The sequence below is a fragment of the Lepus europaeus genome, chromosome 9 (genome assembly GCF_033115175.1).
Source record: "Lepus europaeus isolate LE1 chromosome 9, mLepTim1.pri, whole genome shotgun sequence".
Taxonomy (NCBI): Eukaryota; Metazoa; Chordata; class Mammalia; order Lagomorpha; family Leporidae; genus Lepus; species Lepus europaeus.
Window position 1 is genome coordinate 17,081,814 of NC_084835.1, and position 27,304 is coordinate 17,109,117.

Sequence of the window (27,304 nt, forward strand, 5' to 3'; positions counted from 1 at the left end):
CACTGCAAGGCCCGGGCAGACGGCAGGCTTCCATACCACTTCCCTGGGCTTGCAGGTGGACACCACCTTCATCCTCTTGTCACAACCAAGGCACTCTTGGGAGACTTCGGGAGTTACGCAGAGCTCATGTGCATGCTGTGTTACAGAAGTGTATGTCTTCTACCCTCGTGTTAGTGCTGAAACCTCTGCCTTCTGCTATCCCAAGTTTGCCTGTTATCAGTGTATACTTACTACACAAAGTGTCCTTTTACAATCCTCAGTTCCTCATAGATAAGAACTGTTAAAACTTCCCAGTTTTGTTCCTTCCCATCCAATAACACACACACACATCTGCACACAGAGGTATTTGTATATACTCATATACATCCCACACATCCCTTTAAATATGGACTCACATTAAACACAGATTTGCACTTTTGTGAGAGTTTATCACAACTTCCTAAAAGTGGGATGCCTGAGTGAAATAACACACACATTTAAAATGTTCACAAATAATGGTAAATTGCACTCCTAAAGTGGCTTATTTTATATCCCCATCACTAGTGCAAACTATTGGTCCTGTCTCTGTATCCTCACCTGCCCGAAGTTCTATCCATCTTTGCCATTTTTGCCAAACTGGCAAAGGAACACTGGCATCTCATCGTTTTCACCTGCTTTGCTATGACCAGAAGTGAGGAGGAGCATGTTTTTCAGTAGCCTTGTATGCATTGTTTTCTGTTGTTTTTTTTTTTTAAGATGTATTTATTTTACTTGAAAGTCAGAGTTACACACAGAGAGAGAAGGAGAGTCAGAGAGAGAGAGAGAGAGCAGTGTTTCATCTGCTGGTTCACTCCCCAATTGGCTGCAACACACAGACAAACAGATCTTCCATCTGCTGGCTCACTCCTCCAATACCCACCATAGCCAGGGCTGGGCTGGGCCAAAACTAGGAGCCCAGAGCTCCACCTAGGTCTCCTGTGTGGGTGCCAGGGTCCCAAGTACTTGAGTTAGCATCTGCTGCCTTCCAGGGCATTCACCATCAGGAGCTGGGACTCAAACCCTTGATATGGGACATGGGCATCCCGAGCAGTCGTCTTAACCACTGCACCCAATGCCCACCCTACGGTTAGTTTTTGGAGGCTCCACCAAACTGTTTCCCACCATGGCCTCATTGTTTTCTGATCCCACCAGCAGCGTCCAGCGGTTCTCACCAACATGTGTTAACATTTCCCCTGTTTTCGTGTATAGACGTTCTAGGAGGTTTGAGGTGATCTCACACGGTGGTCTGGATGTACCTTTTCCCAATGACTGGTGATGCTCAGCACTTCTTCATGTGCTTATTGGCCATTTGGGTATCTTCTTGGGAGAAATACAGATCTTTTGTCTCCTTTTCAATTGGGTTGTTGATCCTTATGCTGTTGGGTTTCAGGAGTTCTTCATACTTGTTCAGGTTGAAATGCTTGAGACCAGAAGTGTTTTGAATTTCAGTTTTTGTGAAAATTGGCACAGACATAATGATATGTCTTGAGGATGGGGCACAAGTCTAGACATGAAATGCATCTATGCTTCATATACACATAACCTGAAGATAATTTTATACAATATTTTAAAGAAATTTGTGCCTGAAACAAAGTTGCGTCGTGTGCAGTTTTCCACTTGCGGTGTCAAGTCCGTGGCCCAAAAGTTTCATAATTGGAGCATTTCAGATTTTGGATTATCAGATTAAGAATGATCAGCCTGTATTTTCTGGAAATGCTTTCTAGTGTAAGCTACTAAGTCTTTGGTAACTTGCTACGTAGCAGTAGGAAACTGCACACACTTTACCTTATCATTAACTGTGAAATCAGACTCCTGTCTGTTTTTAGGAATGTCCAATTCCTTGGAGGTTGGGTAGAACTTTCTCAAGAACCTATTGTGGCCAGTTGTCTTTTTTGGAGGTGGAGTTGCTCTTTTTTTGTTGTTGTTTTTCTTTTTTTCTTTTCTAACACATATGCTGGTCCATTATAAAGGCTATTACAAAAGGATACCTCAGAGGGAGATCTTTGACAACCTGTTTTATACTTCAGAGTTTCCTTCTGTTCCTGACATGACACAGCCCGTCTTCCCGGTTGCTCAGAGTAGTAAGTGAAATGATGAGTATGCAGTGCCTTAACACAGTAGCTGTGCACAAACACCCTCCAGAATGGTGCCGGCTGTGTTGCTGTGAGGTGCTCTGCTTTATCCTGGGCTGTGGGGTCTGTCTCCCAGCTGGGCCTCGCCGGGCATCCTTGGTGCTCATGTGTGCCCAGTGAGTGCTGTTCATCTGAAAAACTCTGACCTTGTTTTTGAGGTCAGGGAAATGTTATTATTTTCAAATTACTGCTTTTCCCCTCCTTCCTCTCTCCCCCTTGAAGTCCTGTTTGGATTTCCCCCGCCCTCCTCGGCTCCTGTCATTTCACTGGCAGCTGCCATTTTTGGGTTATTTTTACTTAGGTTGCTGGAGTAATCCCCATACTTTATCTTCAGGATCTCTGATTAGAGTTTCGCCAGGGACCATTTTACTGGAGGGACATGCTTAAGCATGTGGTGCTAGTAGCTGTAGACTGTGTTAGTATACAGTTCAAGGTTTGCCATTTTTTTTTTACCCTTCACCAAGATGGAAAGACCACTCCCTCCCACACTGTAAGCTTCAGCGCTGCCCCTCTGATGGGCAGGTGTGTGTGTATCCCTGTGGGGCCATTCCTAGGGGGCCCTGGTCGTCTGCTGAGCCTGTAGAGTATCACAGAGGTCTGACATGCCATCGAGAGCCACTGGAAGGCTGTGAGCCAAGCCCCAGTAGGGGCAAACAAACCTACAGGGGAAATAACCCAATACAGGGTCTTCCATGAACTTGTGACAGGCATATCAGAGGGAAAATACTAAACGTAAAAGTAGCCACCACTCCTGGAGAAGCACATCGTTTATTAAGGAAGTAAATGCCGTCGTTCATGTACTCCGCGTCCCAGCTCTGAATAGTCCTCCTAATACCCGCGCTGGGGTGGACAGGACTGGGTGCCATGTCCCTTGTTCCCTGCTGTTGCACCTGTGGGTGCTTTAGGGCACACAGCAAAAAGGGGTTTTGCAGATACAGTTCTTGTTATGGACCCTAAAATAGGAAGATTATCCTGGATTAGGGGGTGGGCCCAATCTAATCACTTGATCCCTTAAAAGCAGAGAAATTTCTCCATGTGGGGTTTTTCAGAGAGATGCCGTGTAAGAGGTCAGAGAGACTCAAAGCATGCTCAGGGTCTCCAGCTGGCTTTGAAGGTAAGACACCAGGAGCTGACCAACAGCCCCCCAGAAACAGGGGCCGGTCCTTCCACTACCTCACACTGGGTTCTGCAAAACCCGCAATGGGCCTGGGAGCAGCCTGGCCCCCAGAACCTCCAGATAAGAGCCCAAGTCAGCTGACACCTTGCGTTTGGCTCGTGGAACCCGGAGCAGAGAAACCAGAGAGCCTGCCAGACCCCCTGACCTGCGGGTCAGTGAGAGAATAGCTCTGCATTGTTCCCCGCTGCTGAATCTGTGGTTGTTTGCTGCAGCTGCAATGGCAGAGACGCCCTCGCAAATCGATTCAGCCAGAACGAGTAGAGGCAATTCTGCTTGGCAGGAGAGAGTGCTTTGCTAAAATAAAACTAAATTCTCATGTTGCATGACAGGAAATCAAAAGATTATATTTAAGCCTTAGAAGAGGAAAAAACCAACAAAACATCGCCGCATAAGCGTCTGTAGAAAGATGGCAGTGAATATTCAAAGAGAACAACGAAAAGCATCCTAATAGCTGGTTCCGGACAGCAGGGACTGGGAGTGGTGGGGCTTGGGGGCAGCTGCCGAGGTTTTCGTCTGACGCCTTGTGGGGTGCAGGGGGCACTGTTAGGTTTCTGAAAGCACGCGTGGTGTGACTGCAATGGAACTAGAGAAGGACCTGTCCCATCGCCACCCACGGGGGATGTGCCCACCTGTCCACCCAACCTGAGCAGGTGGGGGCGGGGCTGCCCCTGCCGGCCAAGGGTGAGGCAGCCCTCACCCCCGCTCTCTGTCCCCAGGGTGGAAGAGAGCAACAGCAAGCTCCTGGAGTCTGAGAGGAAGCTGCAGGGGGAGCGGCTGCGCACTGTGCTGCTGGAGCAACATCTGGAGAAGCTGCGCCTGGAGCCAGGGAGGGCGGTCCCCAAGGGCAGGACAGGTAGGGGCCAGGGCCCCGGGCCGGCCCTGCTGCTGATGGAGGGGCCCCTCCCTGCACCATTGGGCCTCTTGGAGGGAAGCTCGGGAAGTGGAGCTCCCATCAGGGAGGGGCCTGCCCACCCCTCACCTCTTCCCCCTGCCTCCCAGTCAGATCTAGGGGGCCCTGAATGCCCTCAGCCACCCCCTCCTGTGCCCCACCCCAGCCCCCAGCCCTCAGATCCTCAGGAGAGCGGGTCTGGGACCAGTGGCTGAAATGAGAGAGCAAGTCTGCTTTTGCCTCCCACAGTGGCCTGGCTCATCTAAGCAGGGCTAAAGTCCTCGTGGGCTGGGGACCCCCAACCCGCGCTCCTCTGTCTTGTGGCCCCGCCATCCTCCCCACAGTGCCTCCACCTCGTGGCCTTAAGACGGCTGCTCCATACCTTTTAGGGGAACACGTGTCCCCTCAGCCCCTGCCCCACTGACCAGCCCCTGGCACAGAGCACAGGCAGCCATCGGAGCTGCAGTTGGGGACCCCGTCCTTAGCTGAGCGATCCATCCATCTAAAACCGCAGTGCACAGGTGTATGCTGCAGACCTGCGGCCTCAGCACCTCATGGGCTGGGGTGAGCTGCCAATGCGGGATCCCAGCGCCAGAGGCATTCCTGGGATAGCTGGAGCCCAGGGAGGAAGATGGCAGCACGGAGCACCTAGGCCTCCCTCCCTCCCTGTGAGGTGCCCAGCCCCACCCCTGCAGGCTCTGGATGGAGGAATGACCGTTTGGCCCTGCACTGTCTCTCAACTCCCCAGCAACCCCCAGCCGAGGACACTCAGGCCCCTGTTCCCTGAGTTGGGACAGTACCGAGGGACATACCAGCACTAGGGCACCAGGGCCCTCAGTGCCCCTGCTCACTCCCAGGACTCCAGGGGCTTTCTGGGGGTCCAGGTGGGGAGGAGACCCCAGGTTTAGCCCTGTGGGCCCCCTTGGGCCCTTGGGAACAGGTTCTCTAGGCTCACTCACCTCCAACCCAGAAGAGCTAAGCCATGGCAGGAAAATCCCCCTGCTCCTGCCTGGGCGGTGGGGGCACCTGCCTGAGAGACAGTGTCCGTGTGGCTCTGCCACCTGTGCTATGGCACAACACCACCCTCCCCCAGCCCCCAGCCTAATTCAGTGCCCCACAGTGGACACCTGAGCAGATTGGGGTGGGGGGGCAGTCTCTGAGGGAAGAGCCAGCGTAAGGGCACTGTGGTGGCAGCTTGGCGGAGGGCTTGCCTGAGGCTGGAGGCAGGGATGGCCGTGTTCAGGCCTCCAGTGCTCTAGAGGCAGCAGGTGCGGCCCTCGATGTGCGGAGAGGAGACCAGCTCCGAGAGGCTGATGGCTGAGCAGGGGCCTGACAACCAGGTCTGCTGCTTCTGGGGGTTTCCTCCTGGCCACTGCACCACCACCGAGGGCCGTTTTGGCACAGAGGTTTCCTGACACCAAGATGTAGCTCAAACTCCCCGCCAGCCGGGCTTTGTCTTCTTTTCTGGGTCCCCCCGGGCTGGGGACTGGTGATTGGACCCAGTGGTACAAGGGCATCAGGGGCGGTGATGGCCTAGACAGGGACTCAGCCTGCAGGCCAGACTTCAGGCCAACCGGCTTCTCTCGGTAGAAACAAATTTCCTGGAACTTGGAGGTTGTGAAGGTGGAGACAGTGAGGCGAGAGGCCACCTCGGAACAGAGCAGACAGAGCCAGGGCTGGAGCAGAGGCCAAAGCCATGCTTGGGAGAATGCAGAGCAGGCACCGGGGAGGGCTTCTGGAGGGAGGCGGCCCTCGCCCTACCCCCTTGAGGAGGTGCCATGGTTCACCAAGTGGAGGAGCAGGAAGTGAGCAAGTGGGGAGGGGAAGGAGGACACTGCACAGAGCTGTGGCCTCATCACACAAAGTGCCTGCTGCTGCCCCACAGGTCGGCCAACCTCCAGCACCAGGCAAAACTCGACAGGAAGCGAGAAGAAGGACCCACCCTTGGCCCAGCTCTCCCAGGTGCCTGTGGAATCCCAGATGGAGGAGCTGACCACCAGGTGCTCCCTGCCCCTCCTTCCTAAGAGGGTGGGGGCACTCGGATGGGCAGAGGCACAGCACCCTTCCCTCCTGCACCTTGACTTCTGTTTGCCCATAAGGCTGATGCCAGGGGGTCCTGGGATCTAGGCATTCAGAGGGCAGAGGGGCCCAGGACCCTGCTGTAACTGTGGTCCCAAGAGGCCTTTCATTGAACATGGGCTGCTGACCGCACTTGTGGCACTTGGTCAACCCTTTTGCAGTCAAGGTCAGCAAGGGGAAGGGGGAACCTCTGCTCATCCTTGGGACATCCTTGGAGCAGCTGACATCACTGGGAGCTGCTGGGTGCCAGGCCCAGGGCTGTGGGTGAGCCCAGAGAGGACTCCCACACGGTATCCCCCAAGCATCCGTGGGAGGAGGGGGTGGGCCAGACAGAATCCCCACCCACGTGGCTGCCAGCAGGAGCTACACTGAGCCCTGTCTCCGCACGGTCCAGGCTGGCCATCCAGGAGGAGGAGAACGAAATGCTGAAGGCTGCCCTGGGCAGTGCCCTGCGGGGAAAGGAGGAGGACTTCCGCATGTACCACGAGACCCTGGGCCAGGTGAAAGGGGTCTTCTTGCAGGCCCTGCGGCAGCAGAAGGTGGACAAGCACTAGGCTGGCGGCCCATCGTCAGCCCAGCCGAGCAAGACGGGCTCAGTGTCCCTGCCAGGACGCCAACCCCAGGCGCCTAGCTTAGCCACTTCTCCCAGAAGGTGGACAAGCACTAGGCTGGTGGCCCAGCATCAGCCCAGCTGACCAGGACGAGGCTCAGTGTAAGGGCTCCATCCACGCCAGGAAGCCAGCCCTGGGCACCCAGCTCAGCCACTTCTCCCAGAAGGGTCCTGGGTCCTGGGTCCCCCCTAGGCCCACATGACTCCACCCATGTAGGAGAGCCTTCATTGCGCCAGGCTGGGCGCAGGCCCCAGGCCACCCAGCCCAACTGTCCCCCTCACCAGTGCATACTCCACACCTGCCCCAGCTAAGCCCGTGGCCATGCCCAGCCTCACAGACTGAGTGTCAAGCCCTCTGCCACCTGGCCGGCCTGCTCCTTGGGTGCAGACCTTGGACTTGTAATAATTCCCGTTTCTGCCCTCAGCGCAGCTCCCGGTGAGTGAGTGTCTGCTGTGGAAGCCTGGCCGTGTCTAGTGCGCTCCTAACCCAGGGGGCTGCCACCCTGCTCTGGGAGCAGTGGAGCACATCACTCGGGACAGTCATGCTGGCCCCACTGCAGGACATCTGCTGCATGAGGCATTGCCTATCCCCAAGGGGCTGTGGCTGGTGGGTGCTGGTGGCAGAGGGCAGAGGTGGCGCTGGGCTGAAGCTTTGGGCAGGGGTTCCAGGTGCTCCCTCGTATGGCAGTGTTTCAGTGTTCCTCCCTCGCATGGTAGGCTGGGAGGGCTGCTATTGGGAGTTCCCAGTCCTCTCGGTGACTGTTCAGTCCCCCCCCAACCCTGTGGCTGCAGTGCCGGTCAGGGGTACCCCCAAGGACGATCACCCATAGCCACCCACCCTGGCCCCACAGGTGCACACACAGGCCCCCGTGGAGATGCAGCCACACACAAGCACCTCAGTTCAGGAGCGAGCAACTGTGCCTGTGCACTCGCATCACCTCCACACAGGTGCACACAGCAGACACGAGTATGCTCAGTTATGGGTGTGGGCACACACTGCCACGCATGGACACACACACATGCGGGTGCACACAGCAGACACGAGTATGCTCAGTTATGGGTGTGGGCACACACTGTCACGCATGGACACACACACATGCGGGTGCATACAGCAGACACGAGTATGCTCAGTTATGGGTGTGGGCACACACTGTCACGCATGGACACACACACATGCGGGTGAACATACTGTGACAGCCTCCTGGGATTCTGTCTGTTCAGGCCTTTCTCCAGTGGTGGGGGACCCCGTGCTGACCCTACTCCCCCCAACACACACACAGGAGCCTTGACCCTGCCTGGTGACCCCGATCTGGAGGCCCCGCAGCAGAGGGGGCCATTCTGATGGGTTCTCAGGGCTCCAGGAAGAGAGGGTTTAATCTTCAGTTCCTGGTGAGGGGAACAGGCCAAGCAGGGAGCCAGAGAGGAGTGAGGCGGCCTGTGCTTGGGGGTGGGGTGGGGTGTGACAGTCCAAATGCAGTCTGACCATCAGGCAGAGTGATTCAGCACTTTCTACAGGAGCTGAGGAGCCCCAGAGGCTGACTTGAGTGTGGGCTGCAGGTTCTGATCCCCAGTGGATTCCCTGGGAGTGAGAAGCAGGCATTGTCCACAGGGTCACCTCAGAAATGCAGACCCACACCCTGACCACTCCGGACTGGTTCTGTCGCCCTCCCTGGCTCAGGGCCAGGGCCAGGGCCATGTGCAGAGGGAGCATCAGGTCGCGGAGTCTGTGCAGGTGCCTCGAACAGATCTCCTTCCCCACTCACCAGCACGTGGCCTTGGGCAATTACGGAGCCTCCACATGCTCAGTCCACACACTGGGGGCAGTAAGAGACCTCCCTCAGAGGGCTGTCCACGGGTGTCCAAGAAGAACCCGAAGGCGTTCAGCTAACCGTTCGCTTGCTGTTCACTGTGTCCCTGGACCAACTGCATCCCACACCAAGGAGGCAGGATCGGTGTAAGCAGGGGTGGGGCATTGGGTGTGGATGTGAGCACCGTAACCCTGGTCCAAGCATCTTACACAAAGCAGCCTGGGCGCTCAGCCCTTGCTTAGGCCAGCCACGGGCACAGGGACGAGTGTTTCAGTTTACAGAATCTGCAGGCAACCTTGAGGGCTGTTTTGTGGAGCTGTGCCTGTGGGCCCGGTTGTATATGTGAGCACCTGCCCCCGGCCCTCAGGCTTGGTTAGACCCAGTCGGCTGCATTCCCTTATTAGAACCTTCTTCAGGTTTCATTGAGTTCAGGAGTGCCAAGTGCTTGGAGCAGCTGCTGGCACACAGCAAGCACTCAATAAATGTTAGCACTCCGCATCCCCTCTATTGGTTCCACAAGTACTTCTTTGAGCAGCTCCTCTGCCACAGCTACGGTGGTGCCAAAGAGGCAGTTTGGCCTCTAATCTCTAGGAACTCCCAGCCTGGCCAGGGAGACAGACCTGGGGATGAATCTGACTCTCTCCCTCTTTTCAGGGAGCTCCCAGCCTGGTCAGACAGATCTGGGGAACAGGGGACCATGGTGGGGCCGAGGGCTGGAGGAAGGAGACAGGGACAGGCTGCCGCACCACAGAGCCACCTCCAGGGCCCCAGATCTGGGTGGGGAGGAGGCTGTTGGGGACCCATGTGTCCACGTCTCTACGAGGTCCAGGAGAACCCAGGAGAAGGAGGGGTTGACAAGGGAGGACTAGAACCCTAAGGGATCTAAGCAGGCCAGGCAGAGTGTAGAGCAGCCTGGTCCATGCAGGCTGTGCCCATGGTCTCCCCTACCCAGCCCTCCCTGTTCCCAGCACTCGGAGGATGCCCTCCCACTCCTGCAGGCAGGGGGGCTGGATAAGAAGACCAAGGGCCTGTCCAGAGCCACAGGGCAGTGGGGGAGGAGGGGAGGTGTAGGACCTGTGGAAGGTCAAGGGGCGGGGACAAGTAAAGAGGCAGGTGGTGGAGTGGCCTCTCCCTGGTCACACCCTGCGCAGGTGCTACAGGTCTGGGTGCTCAGGTTGCAGCACTGACAAGTGAGACCTGGTTGAGCTGTGAGTGTGGTTTGGCCACTGTCCCCAAGGGGCTCAGGTCGACTCCAACACATTCCATTACCACCAGGCCCCTCCCAGCTCCTCTGGGCCTCCCACATCCACCAGTGAGCTCACAGTCAGTCCCCAGCACAAAGAAGTCTCCGCCTACCTTTCTCTGCAGGTGTGTTCCACACATGACCTCTGGCCCAGTCCCTGAGGCCTGCATGGACACCAAGCACCCTGTACACGGAGCCTGATAGCACATAGCACACACACATGTCACAACCATACATACATGCAGACCCTTGTACAAACCAGTACAACACATCACAATCACAGCTACACAACAGCACATTCACACAGACCCCACACACCAACCAGTACAACACACAATCGCACACACACACACAGGATACTTTTCCAGAGTTTACTTTGAGGCACAAACAATTAAAAAGTAAAATATGAGGAAGGACCTGAGGTTTAAGAGAATGGGCGCCGCTCCCTTCCATGCCCTTCCCCGGCTTTCCCCGGTGGGTTTTGTGGCATTTGGGAAGTTGACCCCAACCTTGGGCTTATCTGAGCCCAGCCAGCTTCTTGCTGTGTGGGCTGGCTGTGCCAGATGCCTTCCCCCCCTGACACCCCTTCCACGGGGTGCCGTAGTCTCGGGCTGGGACCCCCCCAAGCCCTATTGCCCTTGGCAGATGTGGGAACCCCTGCAGGCCCCGCTGTTCAGGGGCCACGGGGGGAACATCCCTGCAGTGTGTCCCGCCTCCGGACCGCTGGAGTCAAGGTCAGGGTCAGCCTTGCTGCACAATTCCGTGAGCCAGGCCCTTGTCCTGTAGTGAGTCACCAAGTCCCTCCAGGAACTCAGTGAGGCCGGGGCTGGCAGTACGTCCATTTCACAGATGAGGATCTGGGACTCCGAGAAGTGGATCACACCAGCCCGGCGGAGCTCTGGCTCAGGTCAGTTGGCTGAATCTGTGCCCTTAACCTAGGCTGAACCACACTGCCTGCTGCCCTGAGCCTCATGACAGCCAGCACGGGCTGGTCTCAGCCTGCACCTGCTGTGGGTGAGCTGGGTTCTCGCCCACCTGACCCAGCTACTTCACCGCTTGTGCCTCAGTTGCCTCTTCTGCCAGACGAGGAGGACGGGAACACTCACTGTGCATTGTGGTAACATTAAAGAGTTAACCATGTACACCCCGGCTGCTATGATGAACTTCCTCCAACAGCCGAACAAACATCGACTCCAAGACCTCCCCCTCCAGGAAGCCCTCCCTAACCCCCCAGTGGCTCGGGTGCCTTCCCTGATGCTGGCCTCTAAAGCCCAGGAGCCCGACCACAGCCCTAACCCAGGCCGACACTGCTGTTCATGCTTCTCAGGGCCACCGGCCTCTGTGTCCGTCATTTGGAGTGTGTGCATTAGGTGTCCTTGCTGCTGCCTCCGGGCCAGCAGGTCTCATAGTTGGGAGGAAGTGCACTGCCCAGGGGCCAATCCTGTCCCCTTCCCAGGTCTTGCCCAGGTCCTGGAAGCAGCACTTCCTCCCCCATCCTCAGCTGAACCCAGGGTGGGGCTTTGGGATCTGCAGGGGTGCCAGGAGCTGTCCTGTGGCAGGCTACAGGGTCTCCTCCTCCCACCTCTCCCCAAGCACATCCATGGACGGGACCCAGAGCTGTGGCAGAAGCACATACTGCTTGCCCAGACTCAGGAGGGTCTTTCCCCGAAGGGAACCTAGAAGAGGTTCCTGACCTCTGGGAGGGAGGGTCCTCAGGACATTGTGCCCTCTTAGGTTCCCAAAGTGGGAGCTCTGCCCTATTCCCCAAAGCCCCAGGTGGTCAGGGACATTTCTGTCTTCCTGTTTGCCTCCACTCTGCCACTGAGAGGACACCGGTCCCTCAAGGATCCACAAGCCTTGCCAAGTACCCTCCTGGTACCTCCCCCCAATCAGGACAACATCCCATGGAGCAGGCCTGGGGGGCGGGCCCTCCAGTCCCAAGGCCACTCCAATTCCAGTCCCACCAGGCAAGTCAGGCCTCCCCAGGTACAGAAGCCGAGCTGGCCGGGATAGATGAAAAGGACCAGGGCAGGGCCCTTAGGGCACCTGTAGAGGTAGGGGCTGGAGCCCAGAGCCAGACGGGCAGGATGCATGCGTTTGTGGGCATGCGACATGTGCCAGGGCACAGCTTATAAACCTAGAGTGGCTGACAGGACCACCAGGAAGTCTTCCTGGAAGAGGGGAGTCCTGCCTAGCCGTGAGAGAGAGGGACAGGCTCTTTAAGCGCCAGGGGAGGCTGGTGAGGTGAGGCCCAGGTGTCCCTGCCTGAGCCTATGCCATCGTCCCCTCCCTTTCCCCAGCCTCCCCCCCCCCCCATCCTCCCTGCGGCTCCCTGCGGCCAGCAGCGCTCCCTGCAGCGCTCGGCTCCGCTCCACACAGCTCAGCTCCACTCCAGGAAGGCCACCTCCTCCCTGCCCTCCTCCCCCCTCCTCCTGCTGTCACCACTCACCGCTCATCGTCTCGAGGGGGTGGGGACCCCAGGGCTGGACACACCCCACCGTGGCCCCAGAGCTCAGCCGGTCGGGACGGACTCACGGTCGGACACAGGACCCCAGAGCCTGAGGTGGGCAGTGTGCCAGGGTCCCTCGCAGCCTCCTCAAGGTCAGTGCCGGCTGGAGATGCAGCCACTCCGGGGGGCCTGGAGATCTGCGGAGCCCACACCAGGCCCCTCGTCCCAGATCACGGGCCCCAGAGTGTGCCTTACCCCAGGGGCACCTGAGGTAGGCAGGACCAGGGAAGAGGGGTGCCCCTGCATCTGTCGGCCGGCCAGGTCTGAGGGTCCATCAGGAGAGGCCCCAAGCTGGGGGCTGGCTCCTCACGGAGGCCTCGCTGGGGACACCCTGCGCCGGCCATAGGGAGCTAAAATTGGAAAGTGGCGAGTGGGAGGCAGCTGACAAAGCTCTTTCGCGGGCTCTTTGCCGTGCTCCGGTTTCAAGCTCCTGCTCCATTAACCTGATCCCCGGGGCCTCCCTACCCCCACCTGGCTGGTGAGGAGGTATCGTAGCCCTCAGGCTGGTAGCCCCCTGGCCTGGGCAGGGGTAGAGATGCCCTTTCCCATCTGAGACTTCAGAGGGGCTCCTTGGGACCACTGCACCTGAAGGGAGGCAGACGGGATCCTGTCCCAGGCTTGCTCTGGGGTGGTGACCAGCTCCTACCCCTCTCTGGCCCATGACCAACCAGTCCTATACTGGGAGAATGTTGGGTTCCTGGGCCAGTGGGCCGTAGGACTTGCAAGGGACATTTGGGACAGGACCTAAGGTGGGAGACACACCAGCCACCTCTTGGCTCAGCCCAGCCCAAGAAGGCACCTAGACACATCCCTCCCAAATGCCCCGGTCTGTCTGTCCCTGTGAGTCCCTAAGAAAGATCTTAAGCCACGCTAGAGCAGAGTGGTAAGGGCATCGGTGCTAGCTGAGGACCCGGAGTGGCCTAGCAGGACTCCTGGGAACAAGCAAGGCCCTGTGGGAGGGAGTAGCTGAGCTCCCCCCGGGCCTGATACCCATCAGCACCTTGGACAGCAGCCAGCACCCTCCAGCTGCCCCGCCTGGCCCTGCCTGGCCCCACTCCCGCCACTCCAGGACACCTCCTCAAATAGCATAGCCTCCAGCCGGCTTCAGGGCCTGAATACACAGTGTGGTCTGGGACATAGACAGGGGCCAGGAATGAGGCAGGCTGGGGCTCGGGGGCTTGTGAGGAAATGGAGGACAGTGAGAAGCTAAGTGAGACAGATGTGGCCTCGGTGCTACAGTGGGGACCTGGGGAGCCTCCAGGGTCTCAGGACAGGAAAAGCAGCTTGGGGAGGAGCGAGAGAAGGGCTCAGAGCTGAAGGAGGCTCGCTGAGGGGTGTAAGAACCCCGACGGAGGTAACAAATCAGGTTTCTCCATATGGGGGTCATGGGAGCCTGGGCAGGAGCCGGTGCAGCAGAGGTAGGGGGCCAGCCCCTCTGAAAGTGTGACGTCAATGAGGATGAGCAAGGCAGGTGCAAGTGAAGACTGCTTTCAAGAGCCTTCAGTGTCAGGTAGCAGGGCAGCAATTGGGATGGGGCAGTGGTGGTGGGGGTGGCCTGGAGGAGTGGGGGGCACAAGGTCCCCCAGGGGCAGGTGGAGCAGTCTCTTCAGAGTGGGGGCCATGAGGTGGGGCTAGGCAGCGCTGGAGGCTGCAGTGCCCTCACCCAGTGTGTCTCCCCCAGCCCCTTCCAGGCTATGGGTGTCAAGACAGCATTGCCAGCAGCGGAGCTGGGTCTCTACTCCCTGGTGGTGAGTGGCGCCCTGGCCTACGCGGGCAGAGGTCTCCTTGATGCTTCACAAGGTAACAGCTGGGCCCCCGGGGGCACGGGGCGGGAACTTCCTTCCCCTAGGGGCCTGGGAAGGTGCAGTTCAGGGACACCAAGAAGCAGAGACACTGACAGAGACGTGAACAGGGCCATACATGCACACACACACGCCACACATGCACACGCACACACATGCTTACTCACACCTAATCCCAGACACACCGTGAGACTCAGGGAGAAGCAGAGGCAGGACGAGACCCATCCAGACTCACTGCCCCTTGCCTGAGTGAGGGCAGCCGGCCTTGTGCCTGGGGGCAGGAGGGGAGGGGGTGTAGAGGGCCCCTCCCTGAGGTCATGCTGTGTTCTCAGATGGGGCTCACAGGAAGGCCTTCCGGGAGTCTGTGCGACCCGGCTGGGAGTACATTGGCCGCAAGATGGTAGGTCCCCCATGGCCTGACACCGGCACACCTCTCCGCTCCTAAATCCTCCCCATTACCCACTATCCCAGACACTCTCTGGCTTGTGCCTCAGCTGCCCCACTGGCCCCTCGCATGTCCTCTGGGGACATCAAAGCTGCCCAGGCTCTGCTCTTTTAGGAATTGGGCTCCCTTCAGTCCAGATTTTCATCGGGTGGAATAAAGCAGGAGTGAGGACCATCAGGCAGACGTGCTGAGCCGAGGGGCAGGGAAGCCCACCTGCCTGCCCTTGTTCCTCTCCACCTATCAGCCTGGGGTACTCCCCAGTGTGGGGACCTGTAGCCACTGTTCTTGTCGAACCCATGAGAAGGGGGGATGCGAGGGCTAGGAAGGTGCTGGGGCTCTGACCGGCCCAAGTGCCAGCCCTTCCTGCCCCTCCTCCACCCTAACCTGACTTGGACGCCCCCAGGATGTGGCTGACTTCGAGTGGGTGATGTGGTTCACCTCCTTCCGCAACGTCATCGTCTTTGCCCTCTCGGGACACGTGCTCTTTGCTAAACTCTGCACCATGGTTGCCCCCCAGGTGAGCTCATTTGTGAGGCCCAGCTCCTCCTGAACCATCCAGGGGCCCCACCCCACACCCCCTATTTGCATGGACGGGTAAACTGAAACCTTCTCCCCACCCACAGCTCCGCTCCTGGATGTATGCTGTTTACGGGGTCCTGGCCGTGTTGGGCACAATGGGCCCTTGGTACCTGCTGCTGCTGCTGGGCCACTGCGTGGGCCTCTATGTGGCCTCACTGTTGGGCCAGCCTTGGCTCTGTCTCGGCCTTGGCCTGGCCAGCCTGGCCTCCTTCAAGGTGGACCCTCTAATCTCTTGGCAGGTGTGTACTGGGGCACTGCAAGGGTGGAGGGTACTGGGAGAGAACCCCAAATCTCTCACATCATCCAAAGCCCTTGCCTCCCAAGTGTCCCCACATGCATCCTTCACTTGTCCCAAGAGGGGAACTCTCACACCGTCACCTGAGCCATCTTGAAGCCTTTGAGAATGCCCTGCCCACAGATGGTCACCTGCACGGGGGACCTATCCAGTTTGTCCCCTGCTCTGTCGCAAAGCTGGGGTGGAGCAATGGCTGATGTTAACCGGCTCTGGGAGAGAAGAAGGGAGGAGCAGGCTGGACCCCTGTGGGAAGCTGGGGGGGGGGGCGGGGGCACTCTTCCCAGATAGGAGGCGCCCTGGTGAGCGGCTGGCCTGTTCTTTCCCCTCCAGAGCGGGTTTGTAACAGGCACTTTTGATCTTCAAGAGGTGCTGTTTCACGGGGGCAGCGGCTTCACAGTACTGCGCTGCACCAGCTTTGCGCTGGAGAGCTGCGCCCACCCTGAGCGCCGCTACTCCCTGGCCGACCTGCTCAAGTACAACTTCTACCTGCCCTTCTTCTTCTTCGGGCCCATCATGACCTTCGACCGCTTCCACGCCCAGGTGAGGGACACCCTGTGGGCTCCCAGAACGGAGCTGCCTGACTCTCCCTTTTCACACAAGGGCTCCTGCTCAGGTGGAAACCCCCCACCCTGGCAGACTGGACCCCATCCTCAGCATGACACCAGGGTGACATCAGGTCTCCCCTCCCACCCCATGTTCACTGTCAGACAGGAATCAGAGGGCAGAGACATGGCTCCTCCCTCAGACAGGACTCCCAGGCCATAGATACTCCCCTCCCACTCAAACAGGGCTCTCAAGACAAAAGGGGTCTCCCCTAGCTCTGGACCTCTTCTAGGACCTATACCTCCACCTTCAGGCTGGACTCTTGGATGAAGCAGTATCTCCTCCCACCCCGGGGCAGGTAGTCACTCCCCACTCAGACAGGGCTCCAACAGCCCAGTCTGCCTCTGGCATCTCATCCTCTACCCCACCCCCGCCAACCAGGTGAACCAGGTGGAGCCCGTGAGGCCTGAGGGCGAGCTGTGGCGCATCCAGGTCCAGGCGGGCCTCAGCGTGGTGGCCATCGTGGCTGTGGACATCTTTTTCCACTTCTTCTACATCCTCACCATCCCCAATGACCTCAAGTTTGCCAACCGCCTCTCAGACAGCGCCCTAGGTGGGTCCCTCAGAGCAGGGATGGGGACAGAAAGACTGCTGCACTCCCACTGTATCCCACATCACCTGGCAAGGTGCGGGGGGAGGGACTTATTCTAGGGGTGTGGCTTTGTCTCACATCCTTCCCCCCTTCACCAGTCACAGCTGATCTCCACAACCAAGATGGGGTCAGACAGGGTCTCCATGGAGTCCCTGCAGGACCAGGACTCCTCAGCACATTCCCAGGGTTTGGGGGTTGGGGTGGGAAGGCCACAATGATGCAAGCCAGGCAGTGACAGCGCCCTGTCCCCAGCCGGCCTGGCCTACTCGAACCTCGTGTACGACTGGGTGAAGTCAGCTGTCCTTTTTGGCGTCGTCAACACCGTGGCACGTCTGGACCACCTGGACCCGCCACAGCCTCCCAAGTGCATCACTGCTCTCTACGTCTTCGGGGAAACGTGAGTCCCTGTGGGCCAGGTGGGGGGCTTGCCCCGGGGGATCCCTGCCACCCCTGGGCCTAGGGATTCACACCCACCTGCTCTCCCCAACAGGCATTTCGACCGGGGCATCAACGACTGGCTTTGCAAGTGAGTCGGGGGTGGCTGTGGGGAGGGTCCCAGCCTTCCTGCCAGCTGTCTGAGTGGGGCGGTGCCAGAGATGGCTCTGCAGTTCTAGAATTCACTCCTCAGCCGGAGGAAGCAAGGAGGGTAGTGAGGGGGTCATGGCAGAGCTCCAGGGGGAAGACTTGGGTGAGGGGAGAGAGATACAGCAGGTAAGGAGGGGTGGTTTCCAGAGCGGGGCCGGGTTCGAGATGTCCACTTGGAACCTGGGAATCACTCTGGTGGAGATTCAGGGAGGGCCTGGGGTCAGAGGAACCTGAGCATCCTGAGTGCCAGTGGGTGGTCTTGAGGCCATGGGAGTATATACATTCTAAGGAGAGAGTAGAACAAGGACCACAGGGGTGGCCAAGACTGGGTCTGCAAGGATTCTGGTTGGAGGGAGAAGGAAAAGCCAGCAGAAGGGGTGGATGGAGTGGTCAGAGCACAGCTAGGGTCAAGGCCATCTGATACCCGGGAAGCCAAGAGAAGACCATCCAGGCGTGGAGGGGACAACGGCGGCAGATGGAGGCTGCGGTCAGGCTTGGTGCCATGTGGGTGTTGAACATTTCGCTGGGGAGGCGAGGCCGCTGAGGTGTGGAGGGAAACGGAGGGATTACGGGGGGAAGACAGAGGAGCAGCTGAAAGGGGAAAGGGGGCTTGGGGTGCACTTGGTGCTGAGCCGAGGGCGTCATTCAGCAGATGGTGGCGATGCAGGACTAGGGACGACTCATGAAGGGAGTCCCCGAGGAGGCAGAGAGGTGAGAGCACCTGGTTCCAGGCAGAAGCCTGGATTCCGGAGGAGGAGGAGGGGGAAGAAGTCAGTGTGGACACAAAAGAAGGCCGGTCTGTGCGGACAGGTGAGGAAGCCGCTCGAAGCAGAGAGCCAGGTCATCAGCTGGGAGATGCGGGGTTAGGGGCATGGCGGGAGGCAGCATCTGTGCCACTCAAACTCAAAGGAACGAAGCAGGCTGCAGCCACTGTGCCATGTGGGGAAAGAAGCTGAGCAGAGCAACCTGGCCGGGAGCCCAAGTAGGGTTGGAGGCAGTGGGTTCGTGGACTTCGGCAGGTGAAGATGTGAGAGTTTCCCCCTTGGGGCTTAGCTGCTTGGGCACAGGTGAGGGCCGGGGGGAAGAGGAGGAGAAAGGAGGAGGCAGGGCTTTGAGGTTATTTATAAATGATGACTCATCAGAATTAAGCCTGTTGTAGAGGGTGGTGCTTTTGCAGGGATCACAAGACCCATGGGGCTGAAGAACTGAAGCTAGGGGGCCGGGGGGCACTGAGCAAGAGTTGAATTTCAAGGGGTGAGGAAGTCAGGGTGTGGCCATGGGAGGAGGTAGCTGAGGTGGTGTGGAGAAGCCACGGGAAATGGTCATGGAACAGTGAAGCCAGTCACTCAGCAGATCTCCCACTGAAGTCACGAAACCAGTGTTTATTGAGTACCCAGTGTGTGCCAGGCATGGTGCACTGAGCATGGCAAAGACCCTGCACTCATGGAGCTTACAGCCTAGTGGGGGAGAAGGAGGCCATGAACAGGTAAACAAGCATCAGTGACTTAAGACAGGGTGATGGAACCGAAGGTGGTGGAAGCCTCTTTTGCTGGGGTCTGAGGATGGGAGCTTCTAGCCACAGTGAAAAGGACAATGTATTCTAATTGTAACGGGGAGCTACTGGGGGGAGGGTTGCATCATGGAAGTGATGTGACCAGAAGAACTACACCCTTAAAAGGCCCCTCTGGCTGCTATGTAGAGAAGGGACTGTAGGGCAGAGCACATGAGAGGCTCTTGCAATGAGATGATTTCCTGGGCTGGGGTGATGGTGAAGGTGGTGGGCAGTGGTCAGGACAGAGAGGAGCCAATACAGTTTGCTGGCTTGGATGTGGCTGACAAGCGAAACTGACAATCCAAGATGGCGCCACGGCTTACAGCTTGGGCAACTGAATGGGTGGTGATACCTTCGGCTGCACCAGAGAGGGCATGGTTTTGGGCAGGGTTGGGGGAATAAGTCACTCAATATCGGGACACCACTGGACGTAGGACTCAGGAGAGAAACTGGAGATCATTGGCATAGAGACAGTACTTGGGGCTTTGGGTCTGGATGACATCACTTGGGGAGCAAAAGAGCATTGCCAGAGAAGATACAAGGTCTGAGGCCAAACCCTCCACAATGTGAAGTTGGGTAGAGGAAGAGGAGGAGCGGCCAGCCAGTGACAGGATTGCTGAATGTCCCCAGAGTGACAGCACGAGGGGTGCCTCTCTGGGGGTGCCCTCTGCCTTTCTGGTCCTACCCTGCCCCCGACACCCATAGGCCCCCGCTCCCACTCCTCCTGCAGGTATGTGTATGACCACATTGGCGGGGAGCACTCTGCGGTGATCCCAGAGCTGGGAGCCTCGGTGGCCACATTTGCCATCACCACTCTGTGGCTTGGGCCTTGTGACATCGTCTACCTGTGGTCATTCCTGAACTGCTTTGGCCTCAACTTTGAGCTCTGGGTGCAGAAGCTGGCAGAGCAGAGGCCTCTGGCAGGAATCGAGGTGAGCTGGGATGGCCTCGGGCTGGGCTGGGCTGGGCTGGCCTGGCCTGGGTCATGGAAGGTGCGGCCCTGCTGCTTTCTGTAGTTGCCTACCACACTTGGCCCCCAGTCCAGAACGTTCTCACTGCTCCTCTCCTGGCTGTCAGGGAAATGGCTTGCCCTGTAGGAATCTGGTCCTCCCTACCTCCATGGGTCAGGCCCAACATGCTCGGGCCTAAGCGGTGTCAACTGAGCCTCATCCTCTTCCTGGCCTCAGTTTCCCCAAGTTTAACAATAATGGAGAGGGGGCCCGGGACTCCCAGAGACCCAGGTATATCCCCTGGACTTCAGTGGCCATGTGGACAAGGCCACTGACCAACTGTGTCCACTTTCCTTTGGGCCTCTTGCTCCACCCCCTGTACCCCCTGGACTGGGCAGGCCCGTCTGTCGGAGCAGATGTCCCGTCGGGTCCGGGCCATCTTTGGGGCCATGAACTTCTGGGCCATCATCATGTATAACCTTGTGAGCCTGAACAGCCTGGAGTTCACAGAGCTGGTCACCCGGCGCCTGCTACTCACAGGTGAGAGACTAAAGTACAGAGACCCCAAACGTGCTGGGTTTCCCACCCCACGGACTGTGACCTCCTTAAAGGTCCCCATACCCTGTCCCCATGACCAGGGACTCAGCAGGGAGGCGGAGCCACATCGGGGGAGGGGTGGGAAGAGACGTGTCATGGAGGCTGCATTGCCGCTCAGGACACTGGTGACCGCCGCCTCCCCCACACAGGGTTCCCCCAGACCACGCTGGCCATCTTGTTTGTCACCTACTGTGGTGTCCAGCTGGTGAAGGAGCGCGAGCGAACCCTGGCCCTGGAGGAGGAGCAGAGCCAGGACAAAGAGAAGCCGGAGTAGGTGGGAGGGGGCGAGGGCCAGGCTCCGCTCAGCTAGACGGGGGGGACCGAGAGAATAAAGAATTTTTCTACCACAGTGGCTGCTCCCTGCCCTTCCCCCAGCAGTCTCCTGGTTCTCTGTCCACGGTACACGGGAGCTGGAGGTCCTAGGGCCCCCTACAGAGTGTGGAGGGGACACCGGAGGGCAGAGGCCACCAGCCATGGTAACACAACAGCAGAACCTTGAAGTCCTTCGTTGCCCGCCCCACCCCCACCACCCTGGTGACTGACTCAGGATCAGGAGCCCCACCCCCACCCCCTTCCAGACTCTGAACTGCTGGCTCTTTTATTCTTCATGAAGGAGAAGCACCCTCACTGCTAGGTGTGCTTGGTGGGGACGTGCCCATCCGACAGATAAGGAGACTGAGTCCGTGAGAAGCTTTACCTGCACACACAGCCAGGCCAGGCCAGGATGCAGCATGGGCATCTCCTTATGGTTCTGGCTCATTGGCCAGGAAGACCTCCAGGGTGGGGCGGGGGGAGGGATGTGGCCACCTTGGACAGACCTGGGATTTCTCCTCCCAGTCTGGCTAAAGCAGTCCTGGGATCTGGGTGGGCCCGGGCCCCCTCCAGCTTCCTCCTTGGAGCCCCCACAAGGCCAGACCCCGGGGGTGGGGGGTGCGTGCTTGGTTCAGGCCCTCCAGGCTGCTCACATCTTCGTCAGACGCAGCACGTTGAGCCGCACGGGCAGGAAGGTGGCGCCGGCAGCGTAGGGGATCTCCCGCAGGACACCCTCCCACTTCTTCTCTTCCTCGTTATACCTGCGGGCGGGGGCTGGGTCAGCTGCAGCCACAGCAGGCAGGGGCGGCTGGGTGCCCTTGGGCCCGTCTCCAGGAAGCGTCCTGGCCTCAGCTCTCCCTCCGGACCACACGCTCAGAAGCAAGGGGAGCGGAAGGAAGGCCCAGATGGAGGCTGTGTGGGCCCAGGCCCTCCGCTGAGCTCCTGCAGGGAGTGGCAGCAAAACTACAGACCCAGGCAGCCCAGGGCAGGCAGTCTACAGCTCCTTTCCCCTAGGACCCACCAGGAAGAGCAATCAGCTCTGCCCCAGGGCCTGTGCCAGGCGCCCTGTTCCGGGCCACCGTGCTGTGCTCACTTTGCTCACGATCCCCCACTCGCCTTCCGGGGGCCCGGCTCACCTCCAGATGTCGTTGAGTTCTGTGGGCACCAGCTCTCCAGACTCGGTCTCCAGTGTGGCGAAGCCGCCGATAGCGTAGAGGGTACCTCCCAGGCTGACCAGGCTGAGCGAGCTGCGCTCCTGTGGGAACGCCTCGAAGGGTGTCCACCTGAGGGGACGGGACACGCTGCATCACCCGGGGGCCTTGGCCGGCCCAGCCATGTCCCTGCTGCCCGAGCATGTCCCCCGGCTTCCAAGTCCCAGACTCCCACATCCCAGCACCACCCTCTGCGCTCCTGCCTCCCAGCCTGTCCTTCCCTGCACTCTCACCTCCTTCCCCAGCCTCCTGCTCCTCCCCTTTCACTTCCTTGTCCCCTGTCGGTCCATCTGACCTGCCCACAGACCCTCAGTGTCCCTGCTTCTCTCCTGGGCTAACTCCTGCCCCAGCATTGCCCCCCCCTTCAGAGGCCACGTGAGCCCCTGGCCCTTTGCACTGCTGCCCTATCCCTCTTCTGCCTCAGTGCCCAGTTACTCTCACGGTGGGCCCGCACCCCTGGTTCCTGCGGGTGGACATACCTCCAAAGCAGCTCTCACTGAGTTCCCTATGGACCACGCACGGCTGCTGGTGACCTTTCTGCACCCCCACCTCTCCTGCCTGACCTCCTCAGACCCCTTCCTGGAGGTTGGATCCGCCCCCAAGGCCCCCTCACTCTCAGTATCACCTTGGGGGCAGGGGTAATCAGAAACAGACTGGTCCACCCCTGATGTGAAAATCAGACACTGCACCTGAGCATGGTCCCGGGACATTCGTGTGCACATCCCAGCAGGAGAAGCTCCAGCCCCAGGCTCCAGTGCATCCCCCAGTCCCGTCCCTGCTGAACCCCTAACTCAAGGCCTCCATCCCTCTTACCACAGCCACACCCTGGCCTCCCTGCCTCCTGGGGAACCCTCTACATCAGCTCCCACGAGGCACGAAACAGAGAGGAGCCCAGCACCCATTTCGTTAATCCCAGGATAAGGTGCTTCAGGCCTCCTGGATGCCTCTCCAGCCCCCACACCCACCGTGCCTCCTCCCTTCCCCCTGCATCGTCCAACCCGTCCAACAGCCTCTCTTCCAGTGGGCCCCGCCTCCCTCCCGCCCCCAACCACCTTGGAGCCAAATTTCCTTGGCCTGGGGCATCCCCTTTGCCGACTCTGTCCCACTGTGCTCAGCCCACTTTTCCCTTCCTGATGTCCCGAGCTCGCAGCTTCTGTGGGGTCCACCTCTGTAGCCCAGTTATCATGCCACACTGCCTGGCATGAGACCCTGCAATGAGGAGCCTGGTGTCCCCCCACCCACTGCCGGCAGCTCCCTCTTCCCTTGACCTGGTACGGGAAGTTCCCTCCCCACCTCCCTGCAGATCAGGGACTGTGGCTGTGGCTCCTGCCAGGGCAAACACAGAGAAGACAAACCACAGAGGGGACGGACACGAGCTCAAAGTCACGCAGCTCTCAGGGAGAGGTCGGGGCAGCCACCTACTTGTTGTCTGCAATGTTGTACACCTCGGCAGAACTGGTCAGCCCAGTGTCAGTGACCCCAGCTGCCACAAAAATGCGACCGTCGTGGACAGTGGCCCCAAAGAGTGAGCGGGCAGTCTGCATGGGTGCCAGCTCCTTCCACTCGAATTTTTTGGGGTCATAGACGCACATCTTGTTCAGACACTTCCTGTTGGAGGCAGGGGGAACGGGAGTGAGTGGAGGGAGGCAGGAGCAGAGCCGCCTCCCAGGGCAACCTCAGGGAGCTCCTGTAGCCGCACACTCACCTGTCTGCGCCTTTGCCACCGATGACATAGACAAGATCCATATGGGACAGCACCGCGTGGCCGTACACCACGTAGGGCAGAGGGTCCGACTCGCCCCACTTGAATGACCTGGAGGGGCAGGAGGGGACAGGCTCAGGTGCTTGTTTGGTGGCTTGCCGTCTCTGCATTCACCCCCATACTCGATGCACGTTTGGGGTAGAACTACCCCTCCTTCCCTCCCGGCTGCCCACCCCTTCCCAGTCCCACCCACGGTCCATGATCTCCAGGCCCCTGCCAGGTCCCCAACCCACCCCCAGGGCCCAGCAGCGGCTCACACTCACAGCCTGTCGTAGCACAAGACTGAGTCCAGGCTACGCTCGCCATCCTTCAGCTCTCGGCCGCCCACCACGTAGATGGAATTCACAGCCTCTCCCAGGCCAAAGAGACAGCGCGGCGAGGGCAACGGTGGCATCCCCAGCCACTCTGAGTCCAGGTGGTCAAACTGCAGGCCAGACGAGATGTGCAGTTAGCTTCGGTCCCCGGCCCAACCCCATCCTGCCACCCAAGCTCCTTGCCTCCTGGTAGGGCCAGCACAGCCTAGAGGTGGTCCCTGGAGAGAGTGCCTCTCCCACCATTAAAGCCCAGTGACGGGGCACCCTGGCCCAGACTGAAGGGGGCGCTGTGGAGGGAGGTCCAGCTCTGGCTTTGGCCCCTTCCCCCTCTGCAGCACCCTCACCAGGGTCTGCCGGCCCCTGCTCTCCACTATGTCCCTGACAACCTACAGGGTGCAGCCCTATGCACCTCCAGACACCAGGGGCTCCCCTTCTGGGATGGTTTTCTAAGAGCTGACGGCTGTGCTGATGAGCATGTAAAAGCATTGCTTAACCTTCCAATAACCTTATCAAGTGAGAAGAAGAATATCCCCACTTACAAACAGGCCCAGAGAGAATAAACAAGGCGCTCCCATTGCTGGCAGAGCCACCCCCGCCCCCACCCCTGATCCAATGGCAAGGCCGGCACCACGGTGCCATGCACCCCTCATGTTGGTCAGGCCTCACTGAGTCCAGTATTCTCCAGGCTCATTCCTGCCCCCGGTCCTTGCTCACCACTTCTACCTTCCCCTTCAGAGAGTCCACCCGACAGGTAAGCCCAGCTCCTACAGGCAAGCCCAGCACCTATAGGCAAACCCGGCTCCTGCCAGCAAGCCCACCAGACACGGCAAGCCCAGCACCTATCTCCGCCTGCTGAGATCCCACAGTCGCACCCCCAACTTGGACAGGGCACTTTGCTCTGCTGGTCTTCCCTGGGCGTTCCGCAGTTGCATTGGCCGCACAGTGGGAGGACCAGGCAGGATGGGCCTTTTGTCTGGGATGCTCTGTCCCAGGTCCTGTCCTAGCCCCAACATGCTAACACTGACCTTGCTCTTCCTCCTCACTATGCCTGCTCCCAACGCCTCTGGGCAGAGCCAGGGCTTCCAACACGTTCCAAGGAGGGGCTCACATGCCCCTGGAAATGTCCAAGACACCAAAGCCACGCAGCTCTTCGGCGGCTGCCTATAACCGTCTGTAACCTTCAAGCCAATGGCTGTCCGTCAACATCCCGTCACCCTAGACCCAGAGACCTTGCCCAGGTGGCCCCAGGCCCCTCCTGGACCCCAAGGTTTCATCCCACCCGGCTCTCCCAGTGCCCAGAGCTCAGCACTAGCTGGTCCCTCCCAAGGCTGGCCAGGCACCTGCAAGAAGTATGCGCTCATGGGGTCCTCCTTGTTGTCCTCGTTGTAGAAAAGGCCCCCGGCCACGAAGACCTGGTTCTCCTTGGTAACCAGGCTGACGTGGTTCTTAGGGATCTGGGTGGAGAGGGAGGCACAGTAGCACTCGTTGGCTGCCGGGTCGTAGGCCACGGCGCCCTCCTCGCTGATCATGAAGATGAGGTCTTGCAGGAACATGCCGAAGCGCAGCGTGTCATTGAGGATCCCCGGAAGGACGCGTTCCTCCTCTTCCTCCTCCTCCTCCTCCGCCTTGGCGTTGCCGGCACCCTTGCCGGCCTCCTTCCCGCCGGCGGCCTCCTTCCCCTTCTCCGTCTTCTTCTTCTTCTTGCGCAGCGTGGTGAGGCGGCCCTCGTGCGCGTCCTTCACCATTTGCACCTTGCGCAGCAGCTCGGGCTGCGCGCGCACGAGTGGGTGGCGCTCCACGCGGCTCTCCAGGAAGGCGCGCGGCAGCAGGCGGCAGCGCACGCTCTCGAAGACCGTGGGCAGCGCGCGCTGGCGCTCGGCCTGCGCCTCGGCGTCGCCGCTGGCCGCCCAGCGCATCACCGCCTCGAACACCGCCTCTTCCTTCTCCACGTTGAGGCCGTCGCTGGAGATGATGGCGATGAGCTCGTCGGCCGAGAGCCCCAGGAAGTCGGCGTCGCGCGCCACGAGCGTGAAGCGCGCGCAGATGAAATCGCGCGCGGCCACGGCCAGGCGTGCGCAGTCGAGCAGGAGGCCCAGGCGGAAGACGGCCAGGCAGTTGGCGAGGCACAAGCGCTTCTGCAGGAAGGAAACGCAGATGGTGAAGATGGACGGGATCTGGAAGCGGTGTGCCGCGGCGAACAGGTCCTGCACGCTCGCCTCGTCCAGCGCGATCTCCGACGTGTACAGGTAGTGCAGCACCTGGGCCACCACGTCCGGGGACACCTCCTCCAGCAGCAGCTCGCCCGCGCGCTCCGGCTCGGCCAGGAAGCGCGCCCGGAAGTAGGGGCTGCAGGCGGCCAGCACCAGGCGGTGGCACGGGAACTCGCGCTCGCCGGCGCGCACCACGCAGTCCAGGAACTTGCCGTGGTCCAGCATGTCTTTGAGCCCGTCCTGCAGGAGCGTCTGCTGGTACAGCCGCTGCTCCTCCGCCTGCTCCAGGCCCAGCGCCATGGTGGGGGGGGGGGTGCCGTAAGGGGTCGCAACCAGGCGGGGGAAGTCCTCTTTGGAGCGCTGCTCTCCTGCCCCAGGGCGTGCTCAGACTGCGCAGTTGTCTCCCGGGCTATATATAGAGGCGGCCCGGGCCCTGTAAGGCGAGCTGCCCGGCCTCCCGCACATGACGCACGGCAGACAGCTGGGCAGAGGCCCCCTCCCAGGGCAGCGTTGACTGAGCCCCCGGGGCTCATGGGATGGGGGTGGGGTGTCTGGGCCTTCCCCCAAAAAAGGGGACCTCCCTGCCTCCCTCTGGACTCCTTGGACTGGTGATGGTCTGGGTCTGGGAGACCCCCCAAACCCAGAAGGGGGAATCTCAGGAGACTCCTTCCGGGGTCTCCTTCCTTCGTGCCCGGTGGACCTATCTGCCAGGCCGCCCCCGCCCCCGTCCGGACTTCCTCCTTGGGGTTACAGCCGGCTCCAGCCACCCCTGTGTTCAGTATGCGTGGCATTCCTGCACAGTGAACTTGGACATGGCATACACTCTTGGGCCTTGCTGCCCACCTGTAAAATGGGAAGAGGTTTTCCTGGTTCTGCCTGGCCTCTGAGACCCCCCCCCCTTCTTGCAAGAAAGCCCTTAGGCAAACAAGGGGACCCTGGGGCAGGGCTTATCTCAGCACAGCCTCAGTTTCCCCTGTACACAGTGAGGAGGAAGAGGAGTCAGACTCCGCTGAGGTTGAGATGCAGGAGG

The 27,304-nt window shown here is 59.6% G+C and overlaps 3 protein-coding genes across 5 annotated transcripts in view; 2 read left to right on the forward strand and 1 right to left on the reverse strand.

Moving 5' to 3' along the window:
- The window catches only part of CCDC13 (coiled-coil domain containing 13), a 48,161-nt gene extending 37,000 nt beyond the window's left edge, over nucleotides 1–11,161 (forward strand). For 2 of the 3 annotated variants that reach the window (XM_062200623.1, XM_062200622.1), the window contains 3 exons: nucleotides 4,044–4,180; nucleotides 6,102–6,178; nucleotides 6,690–11,161. In XM_062200623.1, coding sequence (XP_062056607.1) covers nucleotides 4,044–4,180; nucleotides 6,102–6,178; nucleotides 6,690–6,926 — 451 coding nt within the window. In that variant the 3' untranslated portion in view covers nucleotides 6,927–11,161. Of the gene's footprint in view, nucleotides 1–4,043; nucleotides 4,181–6,101; nucleotides 6,217–6,689 lie in introns of all 3 variants that reach the window. The other variant, XM_062200624.1, reaches the window with a different exon arrangement.
- A 1,175-nt stretch (nucleotides 11,162–12,336) lies between these two features.
- On the forward strand, nucleotides 12,337–20,775 carry HHATL (hedgehog acyltransferase like). Its single transcript, XM_062200113.1, has 12 exons — nucleotides 12,337–12,557; nucleotides 14,147–14,265; nucleotides 14,600–14,667; nucleotides 15,116–15,229; nucleotides 15,336–15,530; nucleotides 15,917–16,126; nucleotides 16,571–16,742; nucleotides 17,034–17,178; nucleotides 17,272–17,307; nucleotides 19,649–19,850; nucleotides 20,267–20,408; nucleotides 20,615–20,775. Exons 2-12 carry the CDS (start codon nucleotides 14,160–14,162, stop codon nucleotides 20,737–20,739), a joined length of 1,515 nt encoding a protein of 504 aa, XP_062056097.1. The 5' UTR covers nucleotides 12,337–12,557; nucleotides 14,147–14,159; the 3' UTR covers nucleotides 20,740–20,775.
- A 524-nt stretch (nucleotides 20,776–21,299) lies between these two features.
- On the reverse strand, nucleotides 21,300–26,574 carry KLHL40 (kelch like family member 40). Its single transcript, XM_062200115.1, has 6 exons — nucleotides 25,405–26,574; nucleotides 24,014–24,174; nucleotides 23,694–23,801; nucleotides 23,411–23,596; nucleotides 21,914–22,060; nucleotides 21,300–21,538 (listed from the first exon to the last, which is right to left on the reverse strand). The coding sequence occupies exons 1-6, from the start codon at nucleotides 26,572–26,574 to the stop codon at nucleotides 21,427–21,429; spliced, it is 1,884 nt and encodes a 627-aa protein (XP_062056099.1). The 3' UTR covers nucleotides 21,300–21,426.
- Nucleotides 26,575–27,304: the final 730 nt, after the last annotated feature.

Coding starts and splice junctions, on each gene's coding strand:
- HHATL (XM_062200113.1), top strand. CDS start 14,160: ATGGGTGTCAAGACAGCATTGCCAGCAGCGGAGCTGGGTCTCTACTCC. Junction 16,127..16,570: donor TCGACCGCTTCCACGCCCAG/GTGAGGGACACC, acceptor CCCGCCAACCAG/GTGAACCAGGTGGAGCCCGT. Junction 20,409..20,614: donor CCGGCGCCTGCTACTCACAG/GTGAGAGACTAA, acceptor TCCCCCACACAG/GGTTCCCCCAGACCACGCTG.
- KLHL40 (XM_062200115.1), bottom strand. CDS start 26,574: ATGGCGCTGGGCCTGGAGCAGGCGGAGGAGCAGCGGCTGTACCAGCAG. Junction 24,175..25,404: donor TGAGCGCATACTTCTTGCAG/GTGCCTGGCCAG, acceptor TCTGGCCTGCAG/TTTGACCACCTGGACTCAGA. Junction 21,539..21,913: donor GAACTCAACGACATCTGGAG/GTGAGCCGGGCC, acceptor CCCCGCCCGCAG/GTATAACGAGGAAGAGAAGA.